This window comes from Panthera uncia (genome assembly GCF_023721935.1).
Source record: "Panthera uncia isolate 11264 chromosome E2 unlocalized genomic scaffold, Puncia_PCG_1.0 HiC_scaffold_20, whole genome shotgun sequence".
Lineage (NCBI taxonomy): Eukaryota > Metazoa > Chordata > Mammalia > Carnivora > Felidae > Panthera > Panthera uncia.
In genome coordinates this window covers 7,160,899-7,185,724 of record NW_026057589.1, presented here as the reverse complement: position 1 = coordinate 7,185,724, position 24,826 = coordinate 7,160,899, and the positions used below count along the sequence as shown (strand labels likewise).

The 24,826-nt window shown below is 57.9% G+C and overlaps 6 protein-coding genes across 11 annotated transcripts in view; 2 read left to right on the top strand and 4 right to left on the bottom strand.

Annotated features, from left to right (window-relative positions):
• Positions 1-98: 98 nt before the first annotated feature.
• On the bottom strand, positions 99-3,804 carry NOL3 (nucleolar protein 3). The gene is made up of 4 exons (XM_049622876.1): positions 3,623-3,804; positions 785-1,087; positions 338-652; positions 99-248 (listed from the first exon to the last, which is right to left on the bottom strand). The coding sequence occupies exons 2-4, from the start codon at positions 1,077-1,079 to the stop codon at positions 241-243; spliced, it is 618 nt and encodes a 205-aa protein (XP_049478833.1). The 5' UTR covers positions 1,080-1,087; positions 3,623-3,804; the 3' UTR covers positions 99-240.
• Positions 3,805-4,397: 593 nt separating this feature from the next.
• On the bottom strand, positions 4,398-9,303 carry HSF4 (heat shock transcription factor 4). Of its 3 annotated transcripts, none has more exons than XM_049622864.1 (13): positions 9,086-9,303; positions 8,297-8,405; positions 8,080-8,207; positions 7,856-7,980; positions 7,508-7,583; positions 7,302-7,366; positions 6,674-6,776; positions 6,285-6,426; positions 5,936-6,059; positions 5,295-5,400; positions 5,141-5,206; positions 4,948-5,017; positions 4,398-4,670 (listed from the first exon to the last, which is right to left on the bottom strand). In XM_049622864.1, the coding sequence occupies exons 1-13, from the start codon at positions 9,206-9,208 to the stop codon at positions 4,519-4,521; spliced, it is 1,389 nt and encodes a 462-aa protein (XP_049478821.1). In that variant the 5' UTR covers positions 9,209-9,303; the 3' UTR covers positions 4,398-4,518. The 3 variants fall into 3 exon arrangements, with proteins under 3 accessions (XP_049478821.1, XP_049478819.1, XP_049478820.1); XM_049622862.1 differs by having other exon boundaries at positions 5,936-6,163; positions 6,285-6,412; XM_049622863.1 differs by lacking the exon at positions 4,948-5,017 and having other exon boundaries at positions 5,936-6,163; positions 6,285-6,412; positions 9,086-9,281.
• Positions 9,304-10,079: 776 nt separating this feature from the next.
• On the bottom strand, positions 10,080-17,785 carry FBXL8 (F-box and leucine rich repeat protein 8). Of its 2 annotated transcripts, none has more exons than XM_049622875.1 (3): positions 17,254-17,785; positions 11,671-11,866; positions 10,080-11,057 (listed from the first exon to the last, which is right to left on the bottom strand). In XM_049622875.1, exons 2-3 carry the CDS (start codon positions 11,820-11,822, stop codon positions 10,085-10,087), a joined length of 1,125 nt encoding a protein of 374 aa, XP_049478832.1. In that variant the 5' UTR covers positions 11,823-11,866; positions 17,254-17,785; the 3' UTR covers positions 10,080-10,084. The 2 variants fall into 2 exon arrangements, with proteins under 2 accessions (XP_049478832.1, XP_049478831.1); XM_049622874.1 differs by lacking the exon at positions 17,254-17,785 and adding an exon at positions 13,485-13,580.
• TRADD (TNFRSF1A associated via death domain) lies at positions 13,619-19,245 on the top strand. Its single transcript, XM_049622877.1, has 5 exons — positions 13,619-13,703; positions 16,702-16,860; positions 17,717-17,994; positions 18,092-18,290; positions 18,438-19,245. The coding sequence occupies exons 2-5, from the start codon at positions 16,710-16,712 to the stop codon at positions 18,746-18,748; spliced, it is 939 nt and encodes a 312-aa protein (XP_049478834.1). The 5' UTR covers positions 13,619-13,703; positions 16,702-16,709; the 3' UTR covers positions 18,749-19,245.
• A 93-nt stretch (positions 19,246-19,338) lies between these two features.
• On the top strand, positions 19,339-23,739 carry B3GNT9 (UDP-GlcNAc:betaGal beta-1,3-N-acetylglucosaminyltransferase 9). Its single transcript, XM_049622869.1, has 2 exons — positions 19,339-20,905; positions 21,283-23,739. Exon 2 carries the CDS (start codon positions 21,309-21,311, stop codon positions 22,533-22,535), a length of 1,227 nt encoding a protein of 408 aa, XP_049478826.1. The 5' UTR covers positions 19,339-20,905; positions 21,283-21,308; the 3' UTR covers positions 22,536-23,739.
• PHAF1 (phagosome assembly factor 1) overlaps positions 23,288-24,826 on the bottom strand; it is a 31,212-nt gene continuing 29,673 nt past the window's right edge. For 2 of the 3 annotated variants that reach the window (XM_049622871.1, XM_049622872.1), the window contains one exon: positions 23,288-24,804. In XM_049622871.1, coding sequence (XP_049478828.1) covers positions 24,718-24,804 — 87 coding nt within the window. In that variant the 3' untranslated portion in view covers positions 23,288-24,717. The remainder of the gene's footprint in view (positions 24,805-24,826) is intronic. The other variant, XM_049622873.1, reaches the window with a different exon arrangement.

Sequence of the window (24,826 nt, the reverse complement as noted above, 5' to 3'; positions counted from 1 at the left end):
AAGGCAGTGGGGCACAGGGCTTCCCAGGTTGCTAAGACTCAGGGGCATGGATCTTCACCCTAGTTCCTGGGCAAAAAGTCAGAGTCACAGAGAGGGCCCAAGGTGACCCACCAGAGTTTATTCACTTCCAGTGGTACTGGGTCAGGTGGAGACTTGGTGGCATCCTCCCCAATGCCAGAGCAGAATCCCAGGTCCTGTCTGCTTTGGGCAGAGAGCAGCAGCCTATCAGCACTCCGACATTCAGGAATCTAGAAATGATGGGGGGGAAAAAGTAGTTGCGTGGGCGGGGGGGGGGGCCCTCCCGCCAATCCGACACCAGGTTTGGGTAGCCTCACACCTTCAGACTCGTCACCCGCCTCAAAGTCGGGCTCTGGCTCTGGCTCTGGCTCTGGCTCTGACACTAGTTCAGGTGCTGGCTCTGGTTCCGGATCCATTTGGGGTTCCAACTCTGGCTCAGCCCCTTCAGAGACTTCAGCTTCCACTTCCGGATCGAGTTCCTCGAGGGTTCCGGATACTGCCTCCGAGCCCCCTGAAACCCCAGCCTCGTCGCAGTCTGAAGCTCTGGGCGGTTCGGGACAAGCGGTCCTCAAGTCAGGTGCCTCAGGCGTCCAGTGGCCAGGGCATGGAGGGTCGTAGCTGCGTTCCCGGTAGCCTGGATTGGAGTATCTCATTTTAAGGCCTCAGCGGTATCCTTGACATACGGCCATCTACAACTCAGCTCCACACTCTACCCTTCCCGCCAAGCCCCGTGCTCTGGCCCAGGCCCCGCCCCTCTCGCACTCACCAGTGCCCACGTGCTGCCAGTCCCAGGCCGGGTCTGGCGCGCGCGTAGTACGCTGGGCGCAGTGCAGCAGCTCCTGGCAGGCGGCCTCGCCCTTGCTTTGTACCAGCAGCAGCAGGCGACGCACCCTGCGCTCGGCATCAGGCAGCGCGTCCAACGCCTCATACTCAGGCCCGGTGAGCACGCCGCGCGCCAGCAGTGCATCCAGCAGCAGCCCGGAGTCGTCCTGCAGCGTCTCCACTAGGCGTTTCCGCTCGCGATCGATCGTCTCTGAGGGCCGCTCCTGCGCATTGCCCATGGTGGGGGCTGCATGGGGGAGGGGAGAGAGGTAATAGGGCAAGGACTCCCCCGCCCTTGACCTCTCTCCCAGGGTCTCCGTGAACACTCGTGGCTGGGATTTAAGTTCACCTTGACCCGGGCAGCCGGACAGCTCCTCAGCACAGGACTTGTACCTCCTGCCTTTCAGGCTGCTTCTGTCCCGTCTCCTCCTCAGGCTTCTCCTTGGGTTCCTAAACGTCAGCTGTGGCTCCCCTCTCCTCTATGCTATCCCTGGGCCCTTATTTACTCTCGACCACTCTCCCCAGTCAGGACGTCCCTCCTGTGTCCCCGCTGCCTGCAGATCCTGCATTTGATTCAGGCCGTTTATCCAAACTAAATTCTTTTTCCCAGCCTGCTTCCCCACCTTAACAAGCAGAAAGACCTACAATTGACCTGGATACTCAACACCCAGTTTGCAGTCAGGTCCTTTTCAGTCTATCTGCTGAGTATTTCTCTGTCATCCTAACCTCTTACTTAGTCTAGCCTTTCATGTACAGCTTAGACTCTGCTGAGTGCTGAATCCCCTCTGCACCCAGAGCACAAGTGCTGAGAGCCTTCCCTCACCAACTGAAGGAAGTCTAGGCTCCTATCCTGATCCTGAGGCCCATCTTTCTGGGGGAGGCTCCACCCCTCCAGTCCCTCACCAATACCACCACTATGTTGTAACCCTGACATTGGTCTGATGGTGCTTCCTGGCTCCCTAATACCTGAGCAGGGATGCCTGAATCCTCTTGAGACCTAGCTCTGACCAAGACCTCCTGACATTACCTGAGACCCAACGTCTCCCTGATTCCCTGGGAATCTTCCCTGGGAATGCTTCATCTTTAGGTACCACAGACCCAACTCATAAAAGCCACCAACAAATGCTTGCTGAACTTTTCTGTTTTCCTCCATGGATCCTCCCATTTTGAGAGACTGTCTCTCGCAAGCAGCAGGTCTTAGGCAGAAATTAATCTGCTGTGTCCATTTATTAACAACCAAGGATAAAGGTCCATCACTTTTGGAGTGGCCTGACCCAGGCAGCAAAGCCCCTGGCATTAAGGGGCAAAATAGGTCAGGCCCTGAACCACTCCCTCCTTCAGCCCACCTACACCAGCCTTGGCTTTGTTCACACAGCACCCTCCCGGGTCTCATCCTCCTTTTGGGGTCACTCTGCTACCTCCCTACCTGGCTCCAGGTCTGGGTGAGCGCCTTTGGTCCTAGCCCCCATCCTGCCTCCCAGGTCTCTCTCACTACCACCTGGTGTCAAGCTATGCCTCCCTGGCCATTTCACCCTCCTAGCCATACTGAAGTGTCAGCCCTTCCCCCAGCCACTGACCAGAGACCAGAACTACCCCCACCTCTCCCTCTCCCTTCATGTCACATCTCTGACAAATGCTGCTCCTCTACCTCTCAGTGGTCTCTATTAGTATCCCCCTCAACCCCACCATGGTCACCTCATCTCCTATGACAGTCTTTCTAAGTACATCTCAGTCCCATCCCATCACTCCCACCACATAGTGACTTTGACAAGCCCCTGGGACAGGATTTATTGTCCCCATTTTACAGGTGAGGAGACAGGTTCAGAGAGACCAAGTGGCAGAACTGGGATCTGATTTGCTCTAACTTGAACTACAACAAGATCTCCTGCCAAGCAGAACATCAGTCTTAATGGCCTGTTTCCCCCCACTGCCCATCAGAGAGAATCAAGATTATCTGGCCTGGCTGCTCTAGGCCACCTCCTAACCTGGACAGCTGGGGTTTCTCCCACTTCCCTCCACCACACAGTGCTGGGAGAACCCTGTAAGCCCCTGGCACATCTGAACCAGATGCAGATGCTGTTCCCTAAGCCTGGAATACCCTTTCCTTACCTCCATGCTGTGGACCCATCCTCCGTGACTCAAATGTCCCCTTTTCCACCCCAGTGCCAGAATGTCCCAAAAGCAGACTGGTTCCTTCTCTTGTGGAACCAGTGAACAGCATACACCGTCACAACTGTGTGGACATCACTGCACTGTGCACACGGACCCTCTGCCCTCTTTGGCAGAGACCTCCAAAGACTGTGCCCCCAGTCACAGGTGCAGGACCTACTCTGTACAAGTGCAGAGAATTGGGGGGGGGACAGGTTGAACTGGCCCCTCCTTTTCCCTCATTGCTCCCCAACTTATTTTCATGTTAACCTCCTCCCCACATTATGCCAAGTCCTGTACTTTGTGCACCTCAGTCTGAGGTGCAGAGACCCTAGCTGGTCTGGGTCTCCCCCTGCGACCCAATGCTCAGAAGTGAATACCAAAGTTTTGTCGTGGCTAGTCCTTCAAGGGTCACAGACCAAATTCTTCCCGGAGCTTCAGGAGGTTACAGGTGCCACGCATCCAGAGGGGTCTGGGTCTCCTTCCCACCTCGCTGCGCAGGCTCTTACGCTAGGGAGCAAGGGTTGTGGGAAACTGCGGGAGCTTTTGCGAAAGTGAGATCACAAGGCTCCCCTTACCTCCCCTCCACCCAGTCCCAGAGCTAGAGTCCGGCGGAGGGGCGGGGCTCACAGACCTCCTTCGAGCGCGGCTGGTGATGAGGGGGCGCAGATTCTGCCCAATCAGTTTCTCTTCCCTCCTCCAGCCAGGTGGCTTCGGGGGGGGGGGGGTGGTCCCGGTTCTGTGCGTTCCGGGCGGCCCCACTCAAGAGTCGAGCCTCCGCGGGGCAGTAGATGACAAGGCAGAAAGGGCTGGGCAGGGAGGGGGTGGGAGCAGCAGCTGCTGAGGGGGCGGGGCGGCCAGGGCTGCCGGGAACTGGGAAGGGGTGGAGAAGAGGGGGGCGTTCTTCTTAGGACACCGGGAAGCAGGCCGCAGAGGCCGAGCACCGCCTGGGCTCACACACGTAGTCCGTTTTCCCTCTCCACCCAGGGTGCATCGGCTGAGTCAGCGAGCGGGTGGTTCGGCCTGCAGCCCCAAATATCCAGCGCCCAGCCTCTTGGCCTGGCAATTACCAGATGTTTTACATCCATCTTCTTGAATTCTCTCTGCTTGTCGCAGATAAGGCTCAGAGAAGGGGACCAGCTTACCCACGATCACAGAGCAGATGCATTAGAAGGCTGGATGTGACCCCAAAAGCCCCTGAGTTCTGGAGGTTGCAGTGGCCACATGCTAGCCCTGGATGAGGCCAGAGGATGGGAGCTAAGCAGGGAGTGGAGCTAACCTCCACTCTCCAGGGGTTCCACTATTAAAGCCTTAGGAGCTGGAAATTTCTGTAAATGCAAAGTCCCCCCCCCACCCCCACCGTGAGTTCTATGCTCCCTGGTCGGTAGAGAAAAGAGACCAGAAACACAGAAAAAAAAATGCAGTTTATGTGCAGGGTTCAGTAATGGAGAAGTAACAGGGTCTTCAATCAGCCTCTTCTAGGGGGGCACGAGGAAGCTGAGAAGGGCTGACTTCAGAGCAGAGCGGGTTTCAGGGGGAGGGATTGGCCCCTGGGCCCAGGTAGGAGGCTCGGCTCTCAGGGGCGCTGTAAATCGTTAAAGCTCCAGGAAGGCCGAGAGCTGGGCTTCCCAAAGCCGCTTGGACATCCAGCAGGAGTGGTGCCCCAAGTGTGGAGTCCTTCCCTAGGAGAATTGGACTGTGCTCAGCAGGGAGAAACAGCTCTTCCTTCTATCTTTGAGGAAGGGGAGCCTTGCCTGCCCTACCTCTGGTCAGTTAGGATGAAACATCCATTCTTAACCTCCCTGCTTTCACCCAACAGCAAGAGGGTGGGTGGCTCTCAGAGGGCTGCCAGAACTCTGGGGATTTCCCTCCAAAACACAAACTGCCCAGCCTACCCAATCCTGGTAGCTCAGACCAGTTAGGGCCTCCCCCCTAGTCCTGAGTCACCACAACTGTTACCTGGCCCTGGAGAATTTAACCCCTTGACTGCCAGCTCATTCTCACTCCTCTCTGGAACCAATGGCTGCATCTGCATAGGAAAACCCCAGGAAGCAGCTGGCCAACCAAGAGAACTGAGAAGGGGAGCTCTGGGGCACTGGCTAAGGGCTTGGCTCAGCAACCCTAACCCCTGCCCTCCCCACCTTCACCTTACCAGGGACAGCTCCATGTCCAAGTCCATCAGGGTCCACTCTCGCCCTTGGTGGCTGGGGCCTAGCACCTGGGGGAAGCTCTGGGTCAGTGGTGCCTTCCCGACTACACAAACCCCACCAAGCCCCATGCCCCTGCCCTGCTGAAGGTGTACTCACATCCAGGGGCCCCGCAGGCTCCACACTTTCAGGGGGGGCCCGAAGCAGCATGGGAGGCAGAAGATTCTCTGGGCTCCGCATCCCCCTGTCCAGGCCCAGAGTTCCCCTGTGCACAGAGAACTGCTGTCGGCCTGCAGTGTTCACCCCCATTAGATTCCCAAGGATTCTGGATACATCAGGATCAAAATCTGACATCTACAAAATGGTAGGAGAGGACTCCCCACCTAGAGTATACTTAAAGAGTGCCTCTGCCTCCTACCTTTGACCTGAGGTTTGGGTTATGGAGGTAGGGTCTTGGGATATATACCCTCTCTTTGCAGTTGTCAACATCAATGGTTCTTAAGCTATTGTGTACTTTACAATGTTTCCATTCACCCCAATGAATTCCTTCACAATAAGTGTTCCTGGGTTCCTGAACCCTACCATAGATATGCTGATTGACCTGATGGGAATTTCTATTTTTCAGGGAACTGTGATGCAGGTACTCTTTAGAGCAACTCTGGGAAATTAGTTCAGATCATAGTGCCAGACCTCCCCCTCAGCCACCAAGGAGCAGACAGGGCTGGGAAGTTAGTTAGTGGTGGTCTGTCTGGAAAAGTAGCCCACAGGGCTCACAGTCAAGAATGGACTCTTTTGCTCACCTGTCAGGTACCTCCCTGAGACCTCTTGGTTCAGGCTGTTGGGCATTCCTGGGCCCGTCAGGGCTGAAGCTCCCTTTCCCTTCCAGGATGGCCTGCACCACAGCCACAGGCAGCGGTGGGGGTGCTGTCACGCAGAAGTCACACTCGTTTGGGGCCAGAGCCAGCCCGGCCTCGCCTTCCCCCCCTGGACTGGCCGGCTCTTCTTTGAGCAGTGCCAGGCCCTTCTCCCTGCACCAGAGAAAAGCTTCAACCAGACCCTTGCACTGACTTCCCTCCATTCCCCCATAGCCATCTGGGCTGCCGGGTCATCCCCCACAGGCTCCCCAGTGGGCAGCCCTGTCTGTCTTACCTCCTGCCACCACTGGAAGGAGAAAGCCTGGTCCCATCAGGGGATGGAGAGTCTTCATGGATGTCAGAAATGATAGGGCCCCTGGCCCTGTGAGAGCTGGTGAGGCCCAAGGTGGTCTCTGGGAGGGGCTGTAAGAAGACAGCTAGGCCCAGTCCTTCAAGTCACAGGAAGAGTCAGAACCCAACCAGTACCCACATGGACCAGGTCTACGGAGTAAGGTTTGAGGGGATAGGCTCAGTCCATGCTGGGGAACCTGGGTCTTGGGCCATGGAGAGGAGAAGCTGGACTCCACCTTCTCTTCCTTTTTGGGAATGGAGGAAAAGAATAGGCTCTCCATAATCCCAGCTATGCCCTAGGGAAGGGAGGAGGAGCAAAAACCTACCACCTACCGACTGGATAAAGTAGGGATCCTGAAGGAGGGCACCAGGTAGGGGGCAGGCACTGAATTTGGCTGCTGTTGGGCATGAGCTCCCCTCATCCAGCATCAGGGACCTGTGCAGGGGGGCGGGGCAGGTTCATCCCCCATGCCTCTCAGCCTGCACCTCCCTCCCTCAGGCCCCAGCAGCCAAGTCAGCAGAGCTGAGGCCTGTTGCCAGGGCATCAGTCACATGCTGGAGGCCGAAGGGGCTCCACCCAGAGATGGGGGCCCTTTGGGGGTGGAGAGGGGAGGGAGGGAGCATGGTTTCAGCCCCAGACCCTCTGCTGTTGGGATGCTTTGGAGTGAGGGGGAAGGGATTGCTGGGGGTGGTGGAATTGGGGGAGAAGGTCCTGGAACATAGGGATCTGGGAATGGGGGTACTTGGTGGTAGAGTTGGGGAGAAAGGGGGAAAGCCCTGGAGGTGGGCCCTTGGGGACATTGCCATGGAGTGAAGAAAAACGGTATTGCAGGGAAGAAGAATGAGGATTCCCAGTGAGGGGTCTACTGGAGGAGATGGAGTTCAGGCATGGGTCCTCTGACAGAGAGGCTCCTGGAAGTGAGTGTGGAAGGGGGGCGTCATCCCAGACTTTCTCACTCACAGCTTTCTCTTAGCTCCTGCGTTGCTGGGCCCTGTCTGAAGTGGCCCGAAGAGGCACTGGATCAGCTAAAGAGGAAGCAAAGGGTTAATTCATACTTCGGACCTTGCCCCAACCCAAGGCACTTCCAGGTGGATTCGCCAGCCCGGCAGAGGAGGTGGGTGTGTTCAGGAGTGGAAGAGAGAAGTGGGGTAGGGGGAGAAGAACACCTTGCCAATGACCCGGTGCTGCTGACCATGGCTCTGCCGTAAAGTCACCACCTCCCTCCATAAGATCTCGTTCTGCCTGCGGGAAGGCGTGGAGGAGGGGTGCTGAGGCACCTGAGAGTCCGCCCAGTCACCACCCCCCACAGAATGGCAGGCCTGAACCCACGACCACTCAGACGATCGTCCATCCATAGAGAATAGAGTTCCACAGTTCAGCCCATTTGTCTGGATGGAGGCACCAAGACACGAGAGAGGAAGGAGCTGTGCAGAAGAACAGCCTGGTAGCTAGTGTTCTCTCGTCCAGACTCCCCTTCCCCCCTTCCCCCCTCCTATGCCCCCTCCCCCCCGCACTGCCTGAGCTCCCGCAGCCGCGCCTCGGTGCTCTCCTGCACTCCCCGCAAAGCCTGCACCTCGCCCAGCAGCCGGCCCAAGTCCTCGGGGCGCCAGCGGCCGTCGTCGCTGCGCAGCGCAGGCACCTGTAGGTGGGAAGCACCATCGGATCAGAGTCATCTAGAACACGGCCAGCCGTCTCAACACCTCTATTGGGGGTGCTGGTTCCTGCATGCCGTACCCACCTTGCGCCGCACGCGTTCCAGTAGTTGCTCTCGGCCGCGTACGAAGCTCGGGTGCTGGAATTCGACGTGGTCGCGCTCTGGCCTCAGCAGGCCGCCCTGTTCGATGCTCACCACCTTCCGAAAACCGTCTAGGGAGTGGGGCGTGGGGGAGTGAACTGCCCCATCCCCGCGCACCAAGTCACTCACACCCAATTCCCGTCTTGCCCTAAGGACTCACACATGTTGAGTTGCCGCACAAAGCTCGCCATGTTGCTGTGTTTGAAGTATTGGGGCAGCACTTCCTTGGCGAAGCGGCTCTGGTCGCTTACGAGGAAACTGGTCCCGCTCTGCCAAGAACGCCTCCCGCCCACCCACCGTGCGGGCGGAGACGGGACGACACAGTGAGGCGTGCCCGCCCACGGCCAGGCCCGCGCTCTGGCGCGCGCGCGCGCGCGCGCGCGCGCACACACACACACACACACACACACACACACACACTCTCACTCCGCTGGGGACCGGCCACTCCTGGAGACATGGGACGAGGCCAGAACTGCACCAGCTATGAGGCCTAGCCTGGGGCCACCACAGTGTATTCTTACCCTAGCCCAACCCAAAAATCTCTACTGGGTTCTCGGAAAGGAGGAGCAAAGGCCAGGGTTTTTGGGTTCCAGCCCTGGACGGGTCCCAGACCCAAGATGTTACTTTGAGCTAGAACCAGCCCCAGCCCTTCCCTCCCTCTTCTGGTCTCTGTTTTCCGATCTGTCTGCTGGGGTGGGGTGGGAACTAACTGACCTCAAAGATCCCTCAGGCTCTAGGTCTCCAGAAGGCTCCTACCTACCCTTTCCTCGGTCTGTAGGAAGTAGCCTCACCTCCATCTCGCACACCCCCTCCAAGGTAAACTACCCAGGACAGCTGAATCGGGGGACCCACAGCCCTATCCCAGGCGGGGGTTGGGTGGCCGTTGATGTTCACTGACGTGGAAGGATCCCGGGGACCACTGGGGAAATCAAGGGGCCCCAGCCCTCACCGGGCTCCAGCGGATCAGATGGTCGGTCCCCGGGTCACCCACCAGCGCCCACAGCTTGCCGAGGAAGGCAGGCACGGGGCTGGGGCCCGGCTCCGTGGGCAGCGCTGCTGGCGCTTCCTGCATGGCGCAGTCTCGGCCCGGCTAAGCGCTCGAGGCCGGGCGCCGCGGGCTTGTCAAAGCCGCGGAAAGTGCTGCGTTTGCCGCCCGCCCCTCCCTACTCCGCCTCCGGGCGCCGGGTCAGGCGGGGGCCACGTGCGAACCCACGGGGCGGGGCTCAGGCCGCGGCCGCAGCAACAGCGGACAGAAAGGGAAGGCTGGGATCCGATGTGAGTGGAGTGTGCGGTGGGGACGGAGACCTGGGTTCGAGTGTCACCCTTTGTTCTTAGGGAGAAATCGCCCATGCGCGGCCTGGTGTGGGCTGAAAAAGTCTAGAAGGTGATGGCCATGGCCTGGATAGAGAGGGCAGATAGAAGTGAAGGGGTTGGGATGCGGAGAGGAGAAGCTGGCACCCTCCCGAAGAACTCTGAGACATGGTCTTTCCAAGGATGCGGAGTGCCCGGTCCCTGACCGCCGCAGCCGCAGCCGTAGCTTATCAGTACAAATGATCTCTCCTACGCCTACCTGGTGGGGTCCTCTGGCCTCTGCGGGTTCCCTGCTCTCCCTGTTAAGAGCCAGCGCCGCCTTTGCACAGGACGCAGTGTTGCTGCAGGATTTTTTTTTATTTCACACTCTCCCCAGAGGCGCCGCCTGAGCCTGTGTCCTGTCTCCCCACCGCCCCGCTCCCCATGCCAGGGACGCGGAGCTAGCGTAGCTTCCATAGGGAAGTGGGGTTGAAGGAGGGTGATCCCACTACGGAAATACACCCAGTGGACTCAGGACGCAGGGGCTGGTCCCGAGGCAACAGAGTCCTGAAGGAGCGGGCTAGTAGTAGGTGCACGCCTAGGCAAATGCATCCAGCATCTCAGTGGCCACATATCTGCTGGGGAGGCGGCTACGCCATCACGCCACAGGAGTGGGCAGCCAGGGATGTGGCTCCCGGGTTAGTTTGAGCGTGTAGCTGCGCAGGCGCGGACAGTGCGCGCGGAAGGCGTGCAGCACGGAGGGTCGCACGACGCAGAAGCAGTGTACTTCGCGCAGGTCCGAGCAGCGCACAGCCAGCAACTCCAGCGCGGCGTCCAACTCCGCTGAGGCAGCGGCGCGCACCTCCAGCGCGCGCAAGGTTGAGGCATAGTGGCGCGCAGCAAAGCGCACAGGACCTACGGTGTCCCCAGAGAGACTGAGGCGCAGCGCAGCCACTGGCACGGCAGGCTGCAGGACCCGCGTCACGCTCTCGTCAGGCAGCGCTGGCTCCAGCTCCAGCTCCACGACCAGTCTTGGGTGGCGGCGGCGCACTGCGGCCCAGGCTTCCTCGGGCAAGGGGGGCGCGCGTGCGTCCTCGGGGCACGCGCACCGTAGGGCCAAGTGAGCGAAAGGCGCGCGGTCTGGAGCCGCTAACACCTGGAGGGCGGTGCCCGACAGGCTGGCCAGGTGCAGCCCAAGGGCGCGCAGACGCGGGCAGGCCTTCAGTAGCTCTAGCACGGAGTCTGGCCTCACGCTGCCCACCAGCGTACAGTTGTTTAGGAAAAGGCTTCGGAGCTCGGGACAGCCGCGTGACGCCTGCAGCACCAGTGCGTCGTCCAGTGTGAAAGGCAAGCGCCGAAGGTCGAGGTGACGCAGCGCGCAGGAGGCCCGACAGATGGCGTGCACGGCGTCCAGGATGTCGCGGCCTGCGTCGAAGAGGGGCTTTTCTCCGTGGCAATTCAGGAGCAGGCTTCGAAGCCCTGGGGTACGACCCGCCAGTGCCGTCAGCAACTCAGTGGCCGCCCTGCGGCTCGGCTCCCTCGACGGCTCAAATTCCAGCCGTAGATTGTGAACGTGGTCCAGGCAGGCGGACAGATATGGTAGCAGCGTACCTTCTCGCTCACAGTCGTAACTTGTGGTTAGAACGGTTACAGTCGTAACTTGTGGTTAGAACGGTGGCCTCCTCTCGAGGCCAATGCCTGTCCCTCACCCTACTGTCCCCACCCTGCCCCCTACAATACACCTCCCAGTCCTGATCATTCCTGGTTGCCCCAAAGTAGACGCTGATTCTAGGGGGACCTCCCACCCTATCCCTTTAGAAGACTTAAGATGCGATACGCCTGTCACTAGTTGAAACTCTGGCAGCGAAAGCCAATGATATTTTAGAAACTGAGCTTTCTCCGAGGTCTCTACAGAGGCCTGGCATGGCTTCTGAACTGTCAGGTTCCCATTCTGACTCAGCTACTCCTTACCTGAGTGACCTGTAGAAAGTGATTAAATCTCTGCCTCAATTTCTTATCTGTGCAATGGACATAATAATACTACCTATCTACCACATAAGGTTTTCGTGGGGATTAAATAAATTAATATACATAAGGCACTTAGAACACCAGTTAGTACATAATAGGTGGCCAATAAATGTTAGTAACGATTGTGCTTTTTAATATCCCTAACCCCCAACTCCATGGAGAAAGGGAGAAGGCAGGAGGGCGGCGCGGAGGAGGGAGAGGGAGGGGCCCGCTCACCTGATGATCGTGTCGTGCCACACCGCGCTGCAGGTAGCAGCAGCAGCCCAGGCTCTGCAGACCCTGGAGGCAGTGGCACGGTCCCGCAGGGGCAGGTGGCGAAAGATAAGCGCCAGCACCTCCTCTGGCAGTTGCTCTCCAGGCTCTGTCATGACCGTGGGCGGGGTGGGAGCTCCGTGCTAACAGCGGTTCTTGCCTGGAGAGAAGGGCGTCTCTGGGCTCAAGAAAGCCAAAATGTTGAGGGGACCACCAGAACCTATGTGTAGAAATGCTTGTGGCCCAGGAATTGCTACATAATTTGCAGAACCCAGTGCAAAATGAAAATACAGGACTCTTTGCTGAAAATATTATTAATAATCTCAAGACAGTGACAGCAGAGCATTTGACCAAGGTGTTAAACTAAGCATGAGACCCTGTGCCTCTCACTGAACAGGCCTCAGAACCATGAGGTTGGCCCTGGATGCTTAAAGATTCTTTCACACTACATCCTCACTTGTTGAACAAATCTGCATTTTATGCTATACCAGAAGAAATACAGCTACGACCTATGTGCGAAGTTGATAAAGCCGAACACGTAGATTTGGAAAATGCTATCGGGTCTTTCTCCTAGTTACTAAGGTTTACCCTGGGGAAGGTGGAGGGCTGCACTGTACATGACCTGGGACAAATCGTCCTTCCCTCCCTGCCCACCCCCTCCCCAGCTCAAAGAGCTCCTCTCGCCTCTAACTGCCTCCCCATACACACACTCCCCACCCGGACCACCCAGACTAGTCTCCCAGACATCTTCCAGAACTGCTTCCTTCCCTGAACTCTAAGTTCCAGGGAAGGACTGGGCCCAAGACTCGCCTCAAGGGCCCTTGAAATGAGGGCTTCTCAGATGGTAGGGGCCGTAGAATCACCCGCACACTTGTTCACAATACAGATCCCACTGCCCACATACTAAATCAGGCTCTCTGGAAAGAGTAGGACCCAGGAATCTGAATTTTAAGAAGTGCCAGTTGACTCCACCAGTCCCAATTGAGAAACCACGTCCTAGCCTTGCCAGTCACTAGAGAGTGACGATAGGGTTAATAGGGCGAAAGCATTGGAGAATACTTTTAATTGGCAGGGACCACCAGCCAATCAGGAAGCGGGGGCGCGGGTGGGGCACTGCTGAACCGGCTCTGAGGGAAGGCTCCTTCCTTTTTCTCCCCCCACCCTGGGGAAAAGTCCCGGGTGCTTCCTGAGAAAGGCCGGAGGGGCGGAGAAAAGCTTCGGGCTTTGAGACCTGAGGGGCCCTGGGTTCAAGTTTCAATCCTGATCCCGGAGCAGTACAGGCTCAGGTTGGGCGATTTAGGTTCAGCAGGAATTTCGCAGACCCATCCCAGAGCGCGGCCTTTGTTGGAAAGTGTGCATCCTCTTCGAAGTTGACAATTTATTTTAGAGTGCTTGAAGGTTTTCCTACACGTTTCACACCACTTGCTAGTTTTCTGTTATCCCATATTCTCCAGGTTAACTGTCCCTGCTGCAATTTGCGCCTCGTTATCCTTAGGGCTTCAGACACCCTCGGCCAGGCTTGAACTTGGACCCACCGGCACCCCGTTCTGAGTGTCAAGGAGTAGGAGAGGTCAGAGATCATCGAGCTCAAGCCTCCAGGCGGCACTAGAAAATTATGGTGCCCAGGGGGTGCCTCTTTGTTGATCTGTTTCCTGCCTGAGAAAGCGAGGCAGCGCTCTCCCTTGGGGTCCCCTGGGCGCGTAAATGCCGCAAGTGCCCAAAGTCTCTTGCTGTGGGCAGTTCTTCCCGCCGTCTAACCCTGGGCGCCAGTGTCTTACCTGCTCAACGGACCAAGGGGGCTTTGCCCAGAGGCTGTGGACTGGCGCCTGAGGACAGTGGGAGGGAAGGAGTCACAGGGAGCACGGAGGGCGGGACGCCCGGGCTGACGGGGCTGCTCCGGCTGGGGCGCCGCCCCTGCGCTCCGCGCACACCCGGAAGCAGCCTAGTCCAGTGGAGCAGGGCGGGCGTGGGAATCCGGGCTGGGCCCAGGCCGCCAGGTTAGTGCAGAGGATGGGTGGGCTTTCCCGGGTGCCGGCAGGAACAGAGGCGGATCCCGGCTCAGGAGCGTGGGTGCAGCGCGGTTGTCACCCGCTGCTGCCCGGGCCAGCTGGTGGCGGTGGCCTATTGGGGTGTTTCCTTGGCAGGCGAAAGAGAGCGTACGGACGTTGGCACTAGCGTTCCTCATCCCAGCTAGGGTCTTTCGGTGGCGGCGGGGGGGCGGGTGGTCAAGTTCCTACTGGTGGGAAGGCGGGGCGGGGCTCGTTCTGACTTTGTCTGTGAGCAGAGACCTGTTCCCGCCCTAGCCAATTGCACTTGCGAAACCGCAGCACGAGGGTGGGCGCAACTGGAGGCTGGGCAGAGGGGCAGCTGAGTAGGGGGACGCGCCAGGATGGATGCAGTTCTTGAGAGGCTCTGGCCGCGGGCCTTTGCTGTCCACCCAACCGGAGGTGGAGCTGCCCCAGGACAGTTAGGCTATATTAATGGAACCCTGTGCCTGGTTGGCCTCTGGTAGTAGGGGCCTATTTTCTTTAGTTGGTACCCGCGTGTCCCTCTCAGTCTCAGCTCAGTGAAGAGTCTTCTTGACCCAACCCGGCCCCGCCCTCAGAGAGGCGGACTGCGGGTGGATGACGCGCGCGGGGATTCCCGAGGAGGGGCTTCTGTAGAACGACACGCAGGAAGAGGTTCCTCAGTGGATAACTCGAGCCAAGGGTCCCCGTCCTCGTCTCAATCCTATTATCTGACCCTCCAGACCTCCAGCCCAACCTGTTTGAATTCTCCCATTTGTCCACTAGTGAGTGTGATAGAACATCCCCCCCCCCCCCCCCCGCTTCCTTCAGGTTTCCAGGGCCTGCCCGCCCTGACAGTCCTGATGGGCAGACTCTGGCCCGGTCCCAGCCCCCCACCACTGCAACTTCCACATTCATGAGGTCAGCACCCTCAAGTCAGGGGGCTAAGAAGACATGGAAGAAGAAACGTTTCAGGGCAGGTTCCCTGCCCTCTGGGCCACTCCCCCTGGGCTCCTCACTTTTTTGTCACTTGTCTTGTACTGCTCTTGGTCCCACTTATCACCTATAGAGTCTTACCCCGTTGTTGTTGTTGTTGTTGTTGTTTTTTTCCTTCCAATTTATGTTGCTTTTTAATACAAAGCAAATATGTCTATTTTACATAAATTAGAATGTTGCTAAATACAATGAAAATACCCGCCCCCCCAATCTCCTTCTCCACCCCCTGCAGAGGTAAATACTGCTAGCTAGCTTCCTGTTAATTTCCAGACTATTGCTTTGGATAAATACACAAGTATTAATATGTTTTCTACCAAAAGGTTATGGGGGAGGGAGGCTCAAAAGGCATGTCCCCTGTGCTCATACTGAGGGTGGGACGGACCATCATCAGGTCTGGGTGATGTTGGAGGGTCCCTGCCTGGCTAGTTACTGTCCCAGCTGTGGCTCTCGGGTTACGATCTGGGGGCAGATCTGAAATGCAACCTCTGTTTTGAGGTCAGGATTCCTACTCCCTAACCAACAAAGTCCAAGGGACCCTCTGGCACACCCCCCCACCCCCTCCACACACACACACTGCTGAGGCTCCCTGTTCCTCATGTAAATGGATGCCAGCTGGGGCCATCCCATCTGTTCTGCCTACAGCAAAGACATCCTGGGTGCTTACAGCTGGGGCTCAGCACCCCCTCCTAGCCCACTGTATATAAATACAGATGATCAGAGATAAAGAAGTGTGACTGGTGAGGCAGGAGGTGGGGTCTTGAGCCAATGTTTCTAGGAAAAGCGTAAGATGTTGTCCCAGGGAAGGTGGGGAGGAAGAATCATGCTGCACCATGCTGCCTCATGGGAATTCCCCCCCCCCCCCCCCCCCCCGGTCTAGGGCTAGGGTTTGGTCAGAAGATAGATGGAGGAGATACTAGCACCAAGGGGACCTGGCTCTGTCTGGACAAGGAGGGAATCTGTAATAGAACAATTTGAGTTGTGTAAGACAAGAGCCCAGCTCCAAGGACTTTAAAACAAAAAAGGAATGATTTAGGTCACATAACTGAGAAGTTCAGGGTGCAGCTAGAGCCAGGGGCATAGTATGGTTAGGCATGCATCTCTTCATCCCTTGGCTCTGTCTCCTTCTGTGTCAGTTTTATTCTCAGCCAGGCTCTTTCCAGGCAGTGGCAAAGGAGTCCTTATCCTTCCTTCCAGCTCAGCCCCGTGGGAAGGGAAACTAATGTCTCTTTCTTATTGGTACAGCCAAGGTTGCAGGTTGATTATGATTCACCTGAATCCTATACCCAACTCTGAACTAATTATTTCAGGAAGAGGAGTGGAATATGAAGATTGGCCAGGCCTATTTCTCTCGCTCACACCTGGAGCTAGGGAGTGGGGTTAGCGCCCCCAACAGGCACATGGGTAGAAGAGGGAAGGCCCCAAAGTTCAGCCAGGATTGGGGAAGGGAATCTGGGCACAGGTCAACACTAACAGGTATCCTTGGAAGTGAAGCCAGGAGGTATGGTAGGAATGCAGGTGAGAAAACCTATTGGGGGGGGGGGGGCTCTGGTCCCAAAGGGGTACTCGGGGCTCAAGTTTAAGCTGAAGGCATACCAGGACATGGGTTCGGTTGGCTGTGGGGCATGGACACTGCCCAGGATAAGGATGTCTCCTATCAGCTTTCATAAGGGAGACATCCTGGCCTGAGGGAGGGGTGGGGGGTGGGGAGCAGAACTTCTCTGCCTCCACTGCAGTATAGTATCTCTCTTTTTCTGCCACTGTGACCCTGGGCTTTCTCTGAGAAGATAGTGGATGGACAGTACTCACTCCAAGTCTGGGCTGAGCTGAGCTGGGCTGGGCTGTGCAGAGACAGAAGCACAAGGGGCTGCCTGTGGGATGGTAAACTTCCCCTCACAAGTGTGCCAGCTGGGTGGGGACAGCTGGGCCATGCAGGACTGGACACTTGTCTCCAGGGCTGGGTTGGGGTGATCTGGATGCCTGTCTATGTCTCCAGGAGGCAAGATGGCAAGTGGGCCAAATGGGCTCGAGGAGTGGGTGGGCAGCGCATACCTGTTTGTGGAGTCCTCGCTGGATAAAGTGGTCCTGTCCGATGCCTACGCTCACCCCCAGCAGAAGGTGGCGGTGTACAGGGCTCTGCGGACTGCACTGGCAGGTGCGTGGGTGGGGGGGGTACTTGAAGAGGGAGGGGAACTTGGGCCTTTGTGGGCGGGGCCAGGGGCTGAGGCCCCACCTCCTGAACTCTGTGGGCCCCTTGCTTAACCACCATGTTAAGGAAAAGATATGATGGGGTGGGGAGGAGGGGAGAGGGGTGCTTGGTTTCATAAGTCTGTCTTCTCTGTTTATGCATGTGTGCCCTTGGGTGTAGACATGTGTCCCCGTCTCTGTGTATGATCTACCTATATGTGCACTAACGCCCCCCCACCTGCTTGATGCCCTCTACTCACCAGACCAGCCAGCTCTCTGCTTTCTACTAATCGCCCATCTCTCTCTTCTTTTCCTCTCTCACTGCAGCACTCCTTGCCCAAGACCCCTCCCTAGTACCTACCTTTCGGGGGAGCCCCCCTTTCCCTTCTCGGGGCAGAGGCCACAGGAAGCTGAAGCCGTTTGGGGGATCCGCTTCCTTCCCGGGCAGTGGGAGCCACAGTTGGTGGAGCCTGAAGACCTGAGACCTCTCCCTCCACTGTCCTGACGGGTGCCCACCCAGAAGGCTTGGCTGCCCTGGGCATACGCCCCTCTCTGTGCTGCAAAGCCTCTCCCTATGTCCCTTTTGCCCACCCTCATTTGAGGCTTCAACGATGGGGCTGGGGTGGCACCCATTCCGTCTTACGGTGCTCCCTGTGATAGGTTCTGGCTTTCATTTTGGGTTGTTGCTGTGTGCATGCCAGTTTTGTTTCCCAGCTGGGAGCTAGGAACAGGGAGGGAGTCTGCGCGGGCTTCACCCCACTACGGTCGCTTGGAGAACGGCCCCGCATGGGGACCGCCTGTCGCCTGACTGTCCGCCTCCGCAGAGAGTGTTGGGAGTCCGGAGGTGCTGCAGATGCTCAAGATCCACCGCAGTGAACCGCAGCTGATTGTGCAGGTGCGTTTCTGCGGACGCCAGCCCTGCAGCCGCTTCCTGCGAGCTTACCGCGAGGGGGCGCTGCGCGCCGCGCTGCAAGGGTGCTTGGCAGCAGCACTCGCCCAGCATTCGGTGCCGTTGGAACTGGAGCTGCGCGCTGGCGTGGAGCGACTGGATACCTTGCTGACGGATGAAGAGCGCTGTTTGAGTTGCATCTTCGCCCAGAAGGTGCGGCTGGGCCAGGGCCAGGGCCAGGGCCAGGTTGGGGTGGGGCGGGGATCCGCAGCTAACACACCTACCGACGACCCCCCACTGCCCTCCCTAGCCTGACCGGCTCCGGGACGACGAGCTCTCTGAGTTAGAGGATGCGCTCCGGAATCTGACATGCGGCTCGGGGGGCCAGGGTAGCGACGTGGAGGTCGCTCCGGTGCCCTCACAGTCCCTGGATGCCTCTCTCTCAGACGAGAAGCCGCCGCCGCCGCCGCCATCTGGCCAGACTTTTCTGTTCCAGGGTCAGCCCATAGGTGAGGCGGGCTCAGAGGCGCAGGCAGGGTCACTGGGAAGATGGAGTTTGGGGAGGAGCAAGGTCTGGGCCGGGTAGTACCTGGGTGGGAATGGAGGGTACCGCTCCTGGCTTCCCGAGCTCATTCTGCTTCCCGCTCCCCCCGCAGTGAACCGGCCGCTGAGCCTGCAGGACCAACAGACGTTCGCGCGCTCAGTAGGCCTCAAGTGGCGCAAAGTGGGGCGCTCCTTGCAGCGAGGCTGTCGTGCGCTGCGGGACCCGGCGCTCGACTCACTGGCCTATGAGTACGAGCGCGACGGGCTGTATGAGCAGGCCTTCCAGCTGCTGCGGCGCTTCGTGCAGGCCGAGGGTCGCCGCGCCACGCTGCAGCGCCTGGTAGAGGCACTAGAGGAGAACGAGCTCACCAGCCTGGCAGAGGACTTGCTGGGCCTGGCGAATCCCGATGGCGGCCTGGCCTAGGCTGGGTACCAGAGAAAGGGACGATCGGCCAGTTGTCCAGCCCAGGTTTGGAGCACTTGGATGACCCTAGAGTCCCTTCTGCTGCTACTGCTGAGCTCTGTCCATCCATGGGACTCTGAGACCACACTTATAACCCCACTTAGCCGAACTGTTGGAGCTGCTGGGCAGTGTTGATTGCCTTCTTCAAGAGTTGGGCAAGCACCCACCATGCCTACTGGGGTGCCACTGGGGATTTGGCTCCAGATACTATGACAGAGACAGAGTGCATGGGTGACCTGCTGCAGCAGTCTGCCCACCCCAAATGAAGGGCTTCTGGCCAGCCCTTACCTCTTCACTCACTGAACAGGTAACTGCTCATTAAGCACTTGCTGTGTCCTAGTTATCATCCTGGTGCTGTAAATACTGTGGTGAACAAGATACATGAAACTGCCTGCCCCCAGTTCATACTCAGTGTCAGACTGCAGATATTAAGCAACTGTAATAAAAGATCACCTGTTTTTTTGATGTGAAAAATAGGGGTTAGGCTTCTGGGGAGAGATAGGAGTGTGAATAGGGGAGATGGTGGGGGTTTGAGAGAATGGCAACACTCTGGGCATAGCCAGCCTCAGGTGAGGTCTTGGGGAATGTTAGAAGAACAGGAAGTTTGGAATGGCTGCATCTAGGGGTGGGTGGGTTTGTAGAGAGACCAGACCAGTTGGTGAGTATGGGAGGCAGATAGCTTGGGGACTGGTGAGCCATTTTATAGAGTTTGGATTTTATACTGAGGCCAGTGAGAAGCATTTAGAGGGTTTGGGGAGTTAAGGTTGGGAGGCTGGTGAGGAGGGAGATGGGGAGGGAGGAGGATGGAGAGAGGGGAGGGGAGGAGAGAGAGGGTCTAGGCTAGGGCAGTGGCAGCAGAGATGGAGGGAAGGGATGAACACTAGGAGCACTTTAGGATGAAAGATAGCAGGCCTAATGACACTGGATGAGGAGTGAGAGTGAAGGAGGACCTCAGGGTTTCAGCTTTTGTCAGCTGGATGGAGGGTGGGGTTGCCTGCTGAGATGGGGGCCCTCAATCTCCAGAACAACTCTCTGTCCACCTGGGTCCCGGATCAAACCCTTTGCTCACGGCATGCTTCAGGAATCCCCTAGCTGAACCATCCCTGTCCGTCCAATCTGGCCTGCAGTGGCCCAGGCCTGCAGGAGGCTATGCTGATTTGGGGCACTAGGGACCAGGGGGCCCAAGAGGTGCCTCTGGGGAAACAGACTTAAGTGCTTGCTGTGAAGTTAAAGCAGAGGGGGTTGACCCCCTGTCCTGTGTCCTAGTGGATAGATGGAGAGAGGGGGCAAAGGAGGACAGAGGGAAGAGTTCCAGACTGAGTTCCAGAAGACCTGGGGCAGTGCTCTTACTTTCTGCTTATATGATGCTGGGCAAGTCACTTAACTCCCTGAAAGGCACTGTCCCCACCTAGACATGAGCAATGAAAGCTGCTACCAACGTTGTGAGAATTGAATGACCTGTCTTTGGTGTGTGTGTGTGTGTGTGTGTGTGTGCGCGCGCGTGCGCGCTGGAGGGTGGGAGTGGGGGAGCATAGAACCAGGAGTAGGGAGACAGCCACGTGTCCGGGGCCATTTATAATTTATAGGTCCTGCCTGGTAGAACCAGGGCTGCTGGTGAGCTGAGGAGAGGCTCTTCCAAGATAGTCTGGGACAGTGGCCAAGTAGATGTCTAAGACGCTGGGCCTCAGGGATTTGGGACCCGCCTGCCCCAGGCTCCTGCCAGCCAAGACCCTGTCCCACTCCGAAGAGGTGGGGGTGTGGAGATTAACCAGAAAGGCTAATGTTTCTTCCTGCCCTCACGGAAAGGCAGATTTGGGGCATTTGAGCCCACACCGAGACTAGAACCCACCTTCTCAGACCTTCCCAGAGAGTTGCCTGTGGGGATTCTTCTCAGAGATTAGTCCCCACTTGGAGACAGCGCTCCCTGAGGCGCCAGGGCGGAGCTGAGCTCCAGATGTCCCGGCGCGCACAGCTGGAGGGTCACGTGGCAGCGGCCCCGGCCCCCCCTTCCTGCCAACGCTGCATTTGGCCCAGGCCCGGTTCATGGCTGCCCTTGGGACACTGCGCTGAGCCCCGGAGCCCTGGCGTCCGGGGCCGCGCCGCTCCCAAGGGACGAGAGTGAGTGTCGGGATCCCAAGGACGTGGTGGGTAGGGAGGGGTGGAAGGGATTCGGCTACAGCGCGGGAAGGGCGGGTTGGGAATCGGGCCGAGGCTCCGAGGCTCCCGGCCTTGAGGAACCGTCCTGGGCCGGGGTTGAGGGGTGGGAATTGGCTACTAGGAGGAACTTCCAGCCCCTTCAGGGTGCCCATCCCAGTGTTGGTGGGGGTGGGGTGGGGTGCCACGGCCCGGAGAAGAAAACGCCGGAGGACGAATGGCTGGTAGCGGAGACCCTCGGCTTGTGGCCTCAGCCCCCTCCCCCTGGGGAGAGTGGGGCTGGGAGCCCCTACCAGCCGCTGGCTTTCGCGGCAGGGGCCCCTGACTGAGTTTCTCCGCAGGGGGCGGGGGCGTGAGCCACGCGGACATGAGGCGGAGGCTGCGCCTACGCGGGGACGCGTCGATCACGCTTCTCCTTGGCACCGCCCTCGGCCTCCTGCTCTACACACAGCGCGAGGGCGCGACCCCGACGACCAACGCACCCCGAGCGCAAGGGAAGGTAGAGGCAGCGCCTACTCCGGGACTCCGAGTCTTCCAGGCACGGGACGCGGACGCGGACGCAGCCCCAGCCCCAGCCCCTCTGGTCTACGAAGGGGACACACCGGAGCCGCCCACACCCACGGGACCCTTTGACTTTGGCCGCTACCTACGCGCCAAGGACCAGCGGCGCTTCCCCTTGCTCATTAATCAGCCGTACAAATGCCGAGGAGATGGCGCACCTGAAGGTGGACCCGACTTGCTCATCGCCGTCAAGTCAGTGGCGGCGGACTTCGAGCGGCGCCAGGCCGTGCGCCAGACATGGGGTGCTGAGGGCCGTGTGCAGGGGGCGCTCGTGCGCCGCGTGTTCTTGCTGGGCGTGCCCAGGAGCACGGGCACTGACAGGACAGACGCCGAAGGGGAGGGCACGCGAACCCACTGGCCAGCCCTGCTGCGTGCCGAAAGCCGTGCATACGCGGACATCCTGCTCTGGGCTTTTGACGACACTTTCTTCAACCTAACGCTCAAGGAGATCCACTTTCTGGCCTGGGCCTCGGCCTACTGTCCCGAGGTGCGCTTCGTTTTTAAGGGCGACGCAGATGTGTTTGTGCACGTGGGAAACCTGCTGGAGTTCCTGGCGCCGCGGGACCCGGCGCAGGACCTGCTTGCGGGTGACGTGATTGTGCAGGCTCGGCCAATCCGCGCGCGGGCTAGCAAATACTACATCCCAGAGGCTGTGTATGGCTTGCCCGCCTACCCGGCCTACGCGGGTGGTGGTGGCTTTGTGCTTTCAGGGGTTACGCTGCGTCGCCTGGCCGGCGCCTGTGCACAGGTTGAGCTTTTCCCCATTGACGACGTCTTTCTGGGCATGTGTCTACAGCGCCTTCGGCTCACACCGGAACCTCACCCTGCTTTCCGCACCTTTGGCATCCCTCGTCCTTCAGCGGCGCCGCACCTGCGCACCTTTGACCCCTGCTTTTACCGAGAGCTAGTTGTAGTGCACGGGCTCTCGGCGGCCGACATCTGGCTTATGTGGCGCCTGCTGAACGGGCCCCATGGCCCAGCCTGTGCGCGTCCTTGGCCTGCTGCTGCTGGCTCTTTCCGGTGGGACTCCTAGGTAACTTCATGGCCCCAAGATCCCCTTCATTCAGACCCAGGATAATTATTGCCGTGTATGTAATTCTCTCCCGGAGGCTGAAGAGTTCAAACTCTAGCCCCATTTCACCAGGAATTGGCCTCTACGGGGCCCCAAGGAACTAAGATTGTGCTTGGCTCCTGCTGGCCTGGAACCATTCGAAAAGTAGTCCTTTGAGACAGCCAGGGCTGAGGCCATAGAGCACCAGGCTCTGCCAAACAGGGACATGTTTGGTCCTCCTACTACCAAATAGGTTTTGGGGAGCTGGGATGGGTGGTGGTAAGAGGCTCATGTAATCTGACCCTAGTCCTTGGTTTGGAGGCCCTAGAATGCTGCAGATGCAGTTTTTTGTTTTTTTTCTCCAAGGCTGGAGGAGGTGTGGGGGCCTGGCCTCGGTCCTCCAGGCAGGCATTTGGCTTCCCACCTGCGCCTCCAAATCAGATTTTCAGCCCTGGGCAGATCTTTAAATCTTCTGAGGTCTATCCTGAAGCCAACCCCTCCTGGGCCCTGGTCTGGCTGGAACACCAGGGACAGAGGCACACAGGGACAGCTGAGTGCATGGTCCCACCTAGAGTCTCCCCACTGCAGAACTTTCACCCATACAACAATGCCAGTCTCCTACTAGAGGCTATGCTGCCCCACTCAGAGGAGCCAAAGAACCTAAGATAAAGCTACCACCATAAAAGTACCCATATTCTTCAACCACCCAGTTTCTCAAAAATCAACACCCCATGTTTATTTTAGTACAAACATCCCAGCAACAGCACGTGGTAAGCCGCTGCTGAGGGCATAGGCATTTATTGGAGGGGTATGGGCAGGGCATGAGGAAGGTTCCCCTATTCTAGGAGGATGGGAATAGTCCTGGCTGCCCCAACAGTGGGATGTAATGTGGGCTGGGGGGAGGGGGGTCCTCCGGCCAGGCCACAGTCCAAATAGGAAGACACCAGTCAGTCACAAAGTTATGGGAGTGCCACACAAGCCTGGCTGTAACCCAGGAACCACTTAGGAGCCTGGGGCAGGTCCCCTGCACATTCATTGTTAAACTCTACAGGATGAGGCTGTACATGAGTTAATTACAAAAGAGTCATATTTACAAAAATATGTACACACATTTGAAAAACTCACAAAATTGTCATCTATGTATCACAAGTTGCTAGACCAAAATATTAAAAATGGGATAAAATTATACATTTCTCTTCTCAATTCTTTTCAAAAGGATTATTTTTAAAGCACATATGCTACTTTCCTTAGTAAGACCCATGTAAAGACTGAGCAGCCCAGCTTTCCTTGAGCCCCCAGAGGCCTTGAACCATGAATGGGCCTGGCCAGGGGACACTGCCCAGGGTTGGGGCAAGAGAGCCAGCCCTCAGTGCAGAACAGAATGCTGAAACAACAAAAGGAGGAAGATGTCTTTGGCTAAAACTTTGGCATTAAATAAAAGAGGCAAACAGGATGGAAACATGCAGACTGCCAGCCATGTTGGGGAAGAGTGGGGGCACAGGTGACCTTGAAGGCTGGCTCCAAGAGGGGTAGGAACAAGGCCTGGGCACATACCTAGATGGTAAAAAGTTGTGTTTCAACCAGTTGGGCGTGCCTACTGGGCCTGGTAGGGAGCGCGTGCAAGGAAGGAACAGGGAAGGGCAGGTGGGCCACGTTGGCCACAGCCAGCTCATCAAGTAACTAAAGTAGATGTAGTGCAAAAGTTGCAACCAAGTACTATGGACATGCTACCTGCTTGCCTTAAGGGTCACGTGGCAACAATGGGCCAAAGGCAGGACCTCATCCTCGTCCTTGGTGCCTGTGACCTCAGCCACAGAAAGAGTCCCAACTTTTCCCAATGTGTGTGGGGCAGAGGAGAAAGAACCCTGCCTCCTTATGTGTTAGTCGAGGTCTCCTGGGTCCAGGTATCAAGGCTCAGAGTTTGTGCTTCTCTTTGCAGTCGGTGTCCTCTGTTGGCACCAGCAAGCCGAGGACAGACAGAGGAATATCTGGGCCTCTCACTCCATGGCAGAGCACCCAGTCTGAGCCCCACCTCAGAACATCACAACAGCCCTTCAACACTGGTAGGGTGTCCAAGAAAACCCACAGGGTGGCACATGGAAGCCTGCTGAATAGGATGCGATGCACATCTCCACAGGGCAGAGGGGCATGGGCGGTGATGTCCTTAGGGGAGCTCCGCTGTTCTCAGGTGGGCACCAGGCCTGGGGGGGCCATACAGGGTCACTGAGGCAATATGGTTATTCTGCATGACCTGGTGTGAGTAGAGGACAAGG

Bases quoted from the DNA above. Each gene is read 5' to 3' on its own strand.
- FBXL8 (XM_049622875.1), bottom strand. From the start codon at position 11,822: ATGACAGAGCCTGGAGAGCAACTGCCAGAGGAGGTGCTGGCGCTTATC. The intron at 11,058-11,670 runs GTGAGCGGGCCC...TCTAACCACAAG, and splicing joins TGGCACGACACGATCATCAG to TTACGACTGTGAGCGAGAAG.
- HSF4 (XM_049622862.1), bottom strand. From the start codon at position 9,208: ATGCAGGAAGCGCCAGCAGCGCTGCCCACGGAGCCGGGCCCCAGCCCC. The intron at 7,981-8,079 runs GTGGGTACGGCA...TCCCACCTACAG, and splicing joins TGGAACGCGTGCGGCGCAAG to GTGCCTGCGCTGCGCAGCGA. The intron at 6,777-7,301 runs GTGAGTGAGAAA...CCCCCTGCACAG, and splicing joins GCAGGAGCTAAGAGAAAGCT to GTCCCTGATGCTGGATGAGG.
- NOL3 (XM_049622876.1), bottom strand. From the start codon at position 1,079: ATGGGCAATGCGCAGGAGCGGCCCTCAGAGACGATCGATCGCGAGCGG. The intron at 653-784 runs GTGAGTGCGAGA...ACTCCAATCCAG, and splicing joins CTGGCAGCACGTGGGCACTG to GCTACCGGGAACGCAGCTAC.
- B3GNT9 (XM_049622869.1), top strand. From the start codon at position 21,309: ATGAGGCGGAGGCTGCGCCTACGCGGGGACGCGTCGATCACGCTTCTC.
- TRADD (XM_049622877.1), top strand. From the start codon at position 16,710: ATGGCAAGTGGGCCAAATGGGCTCGAGGAGTGGGTGGGCAGCGCATAC. The intron at 16,861-17,716 runs GTGCGTGGGTGG...CCGCCTCCGCAG, and splicing joins TCTGCGGACTGCACTGGCAG to AGAGTGTTGGGAGTCCGGAG. The intron at 18,291-18,437 runs GTGAGGCGGGCT...CTCCCCCCGCAG, and splicing joins GTTCCAGGGTCAGCCCATAG to TGAACCGGCCGCTGAGCCTG.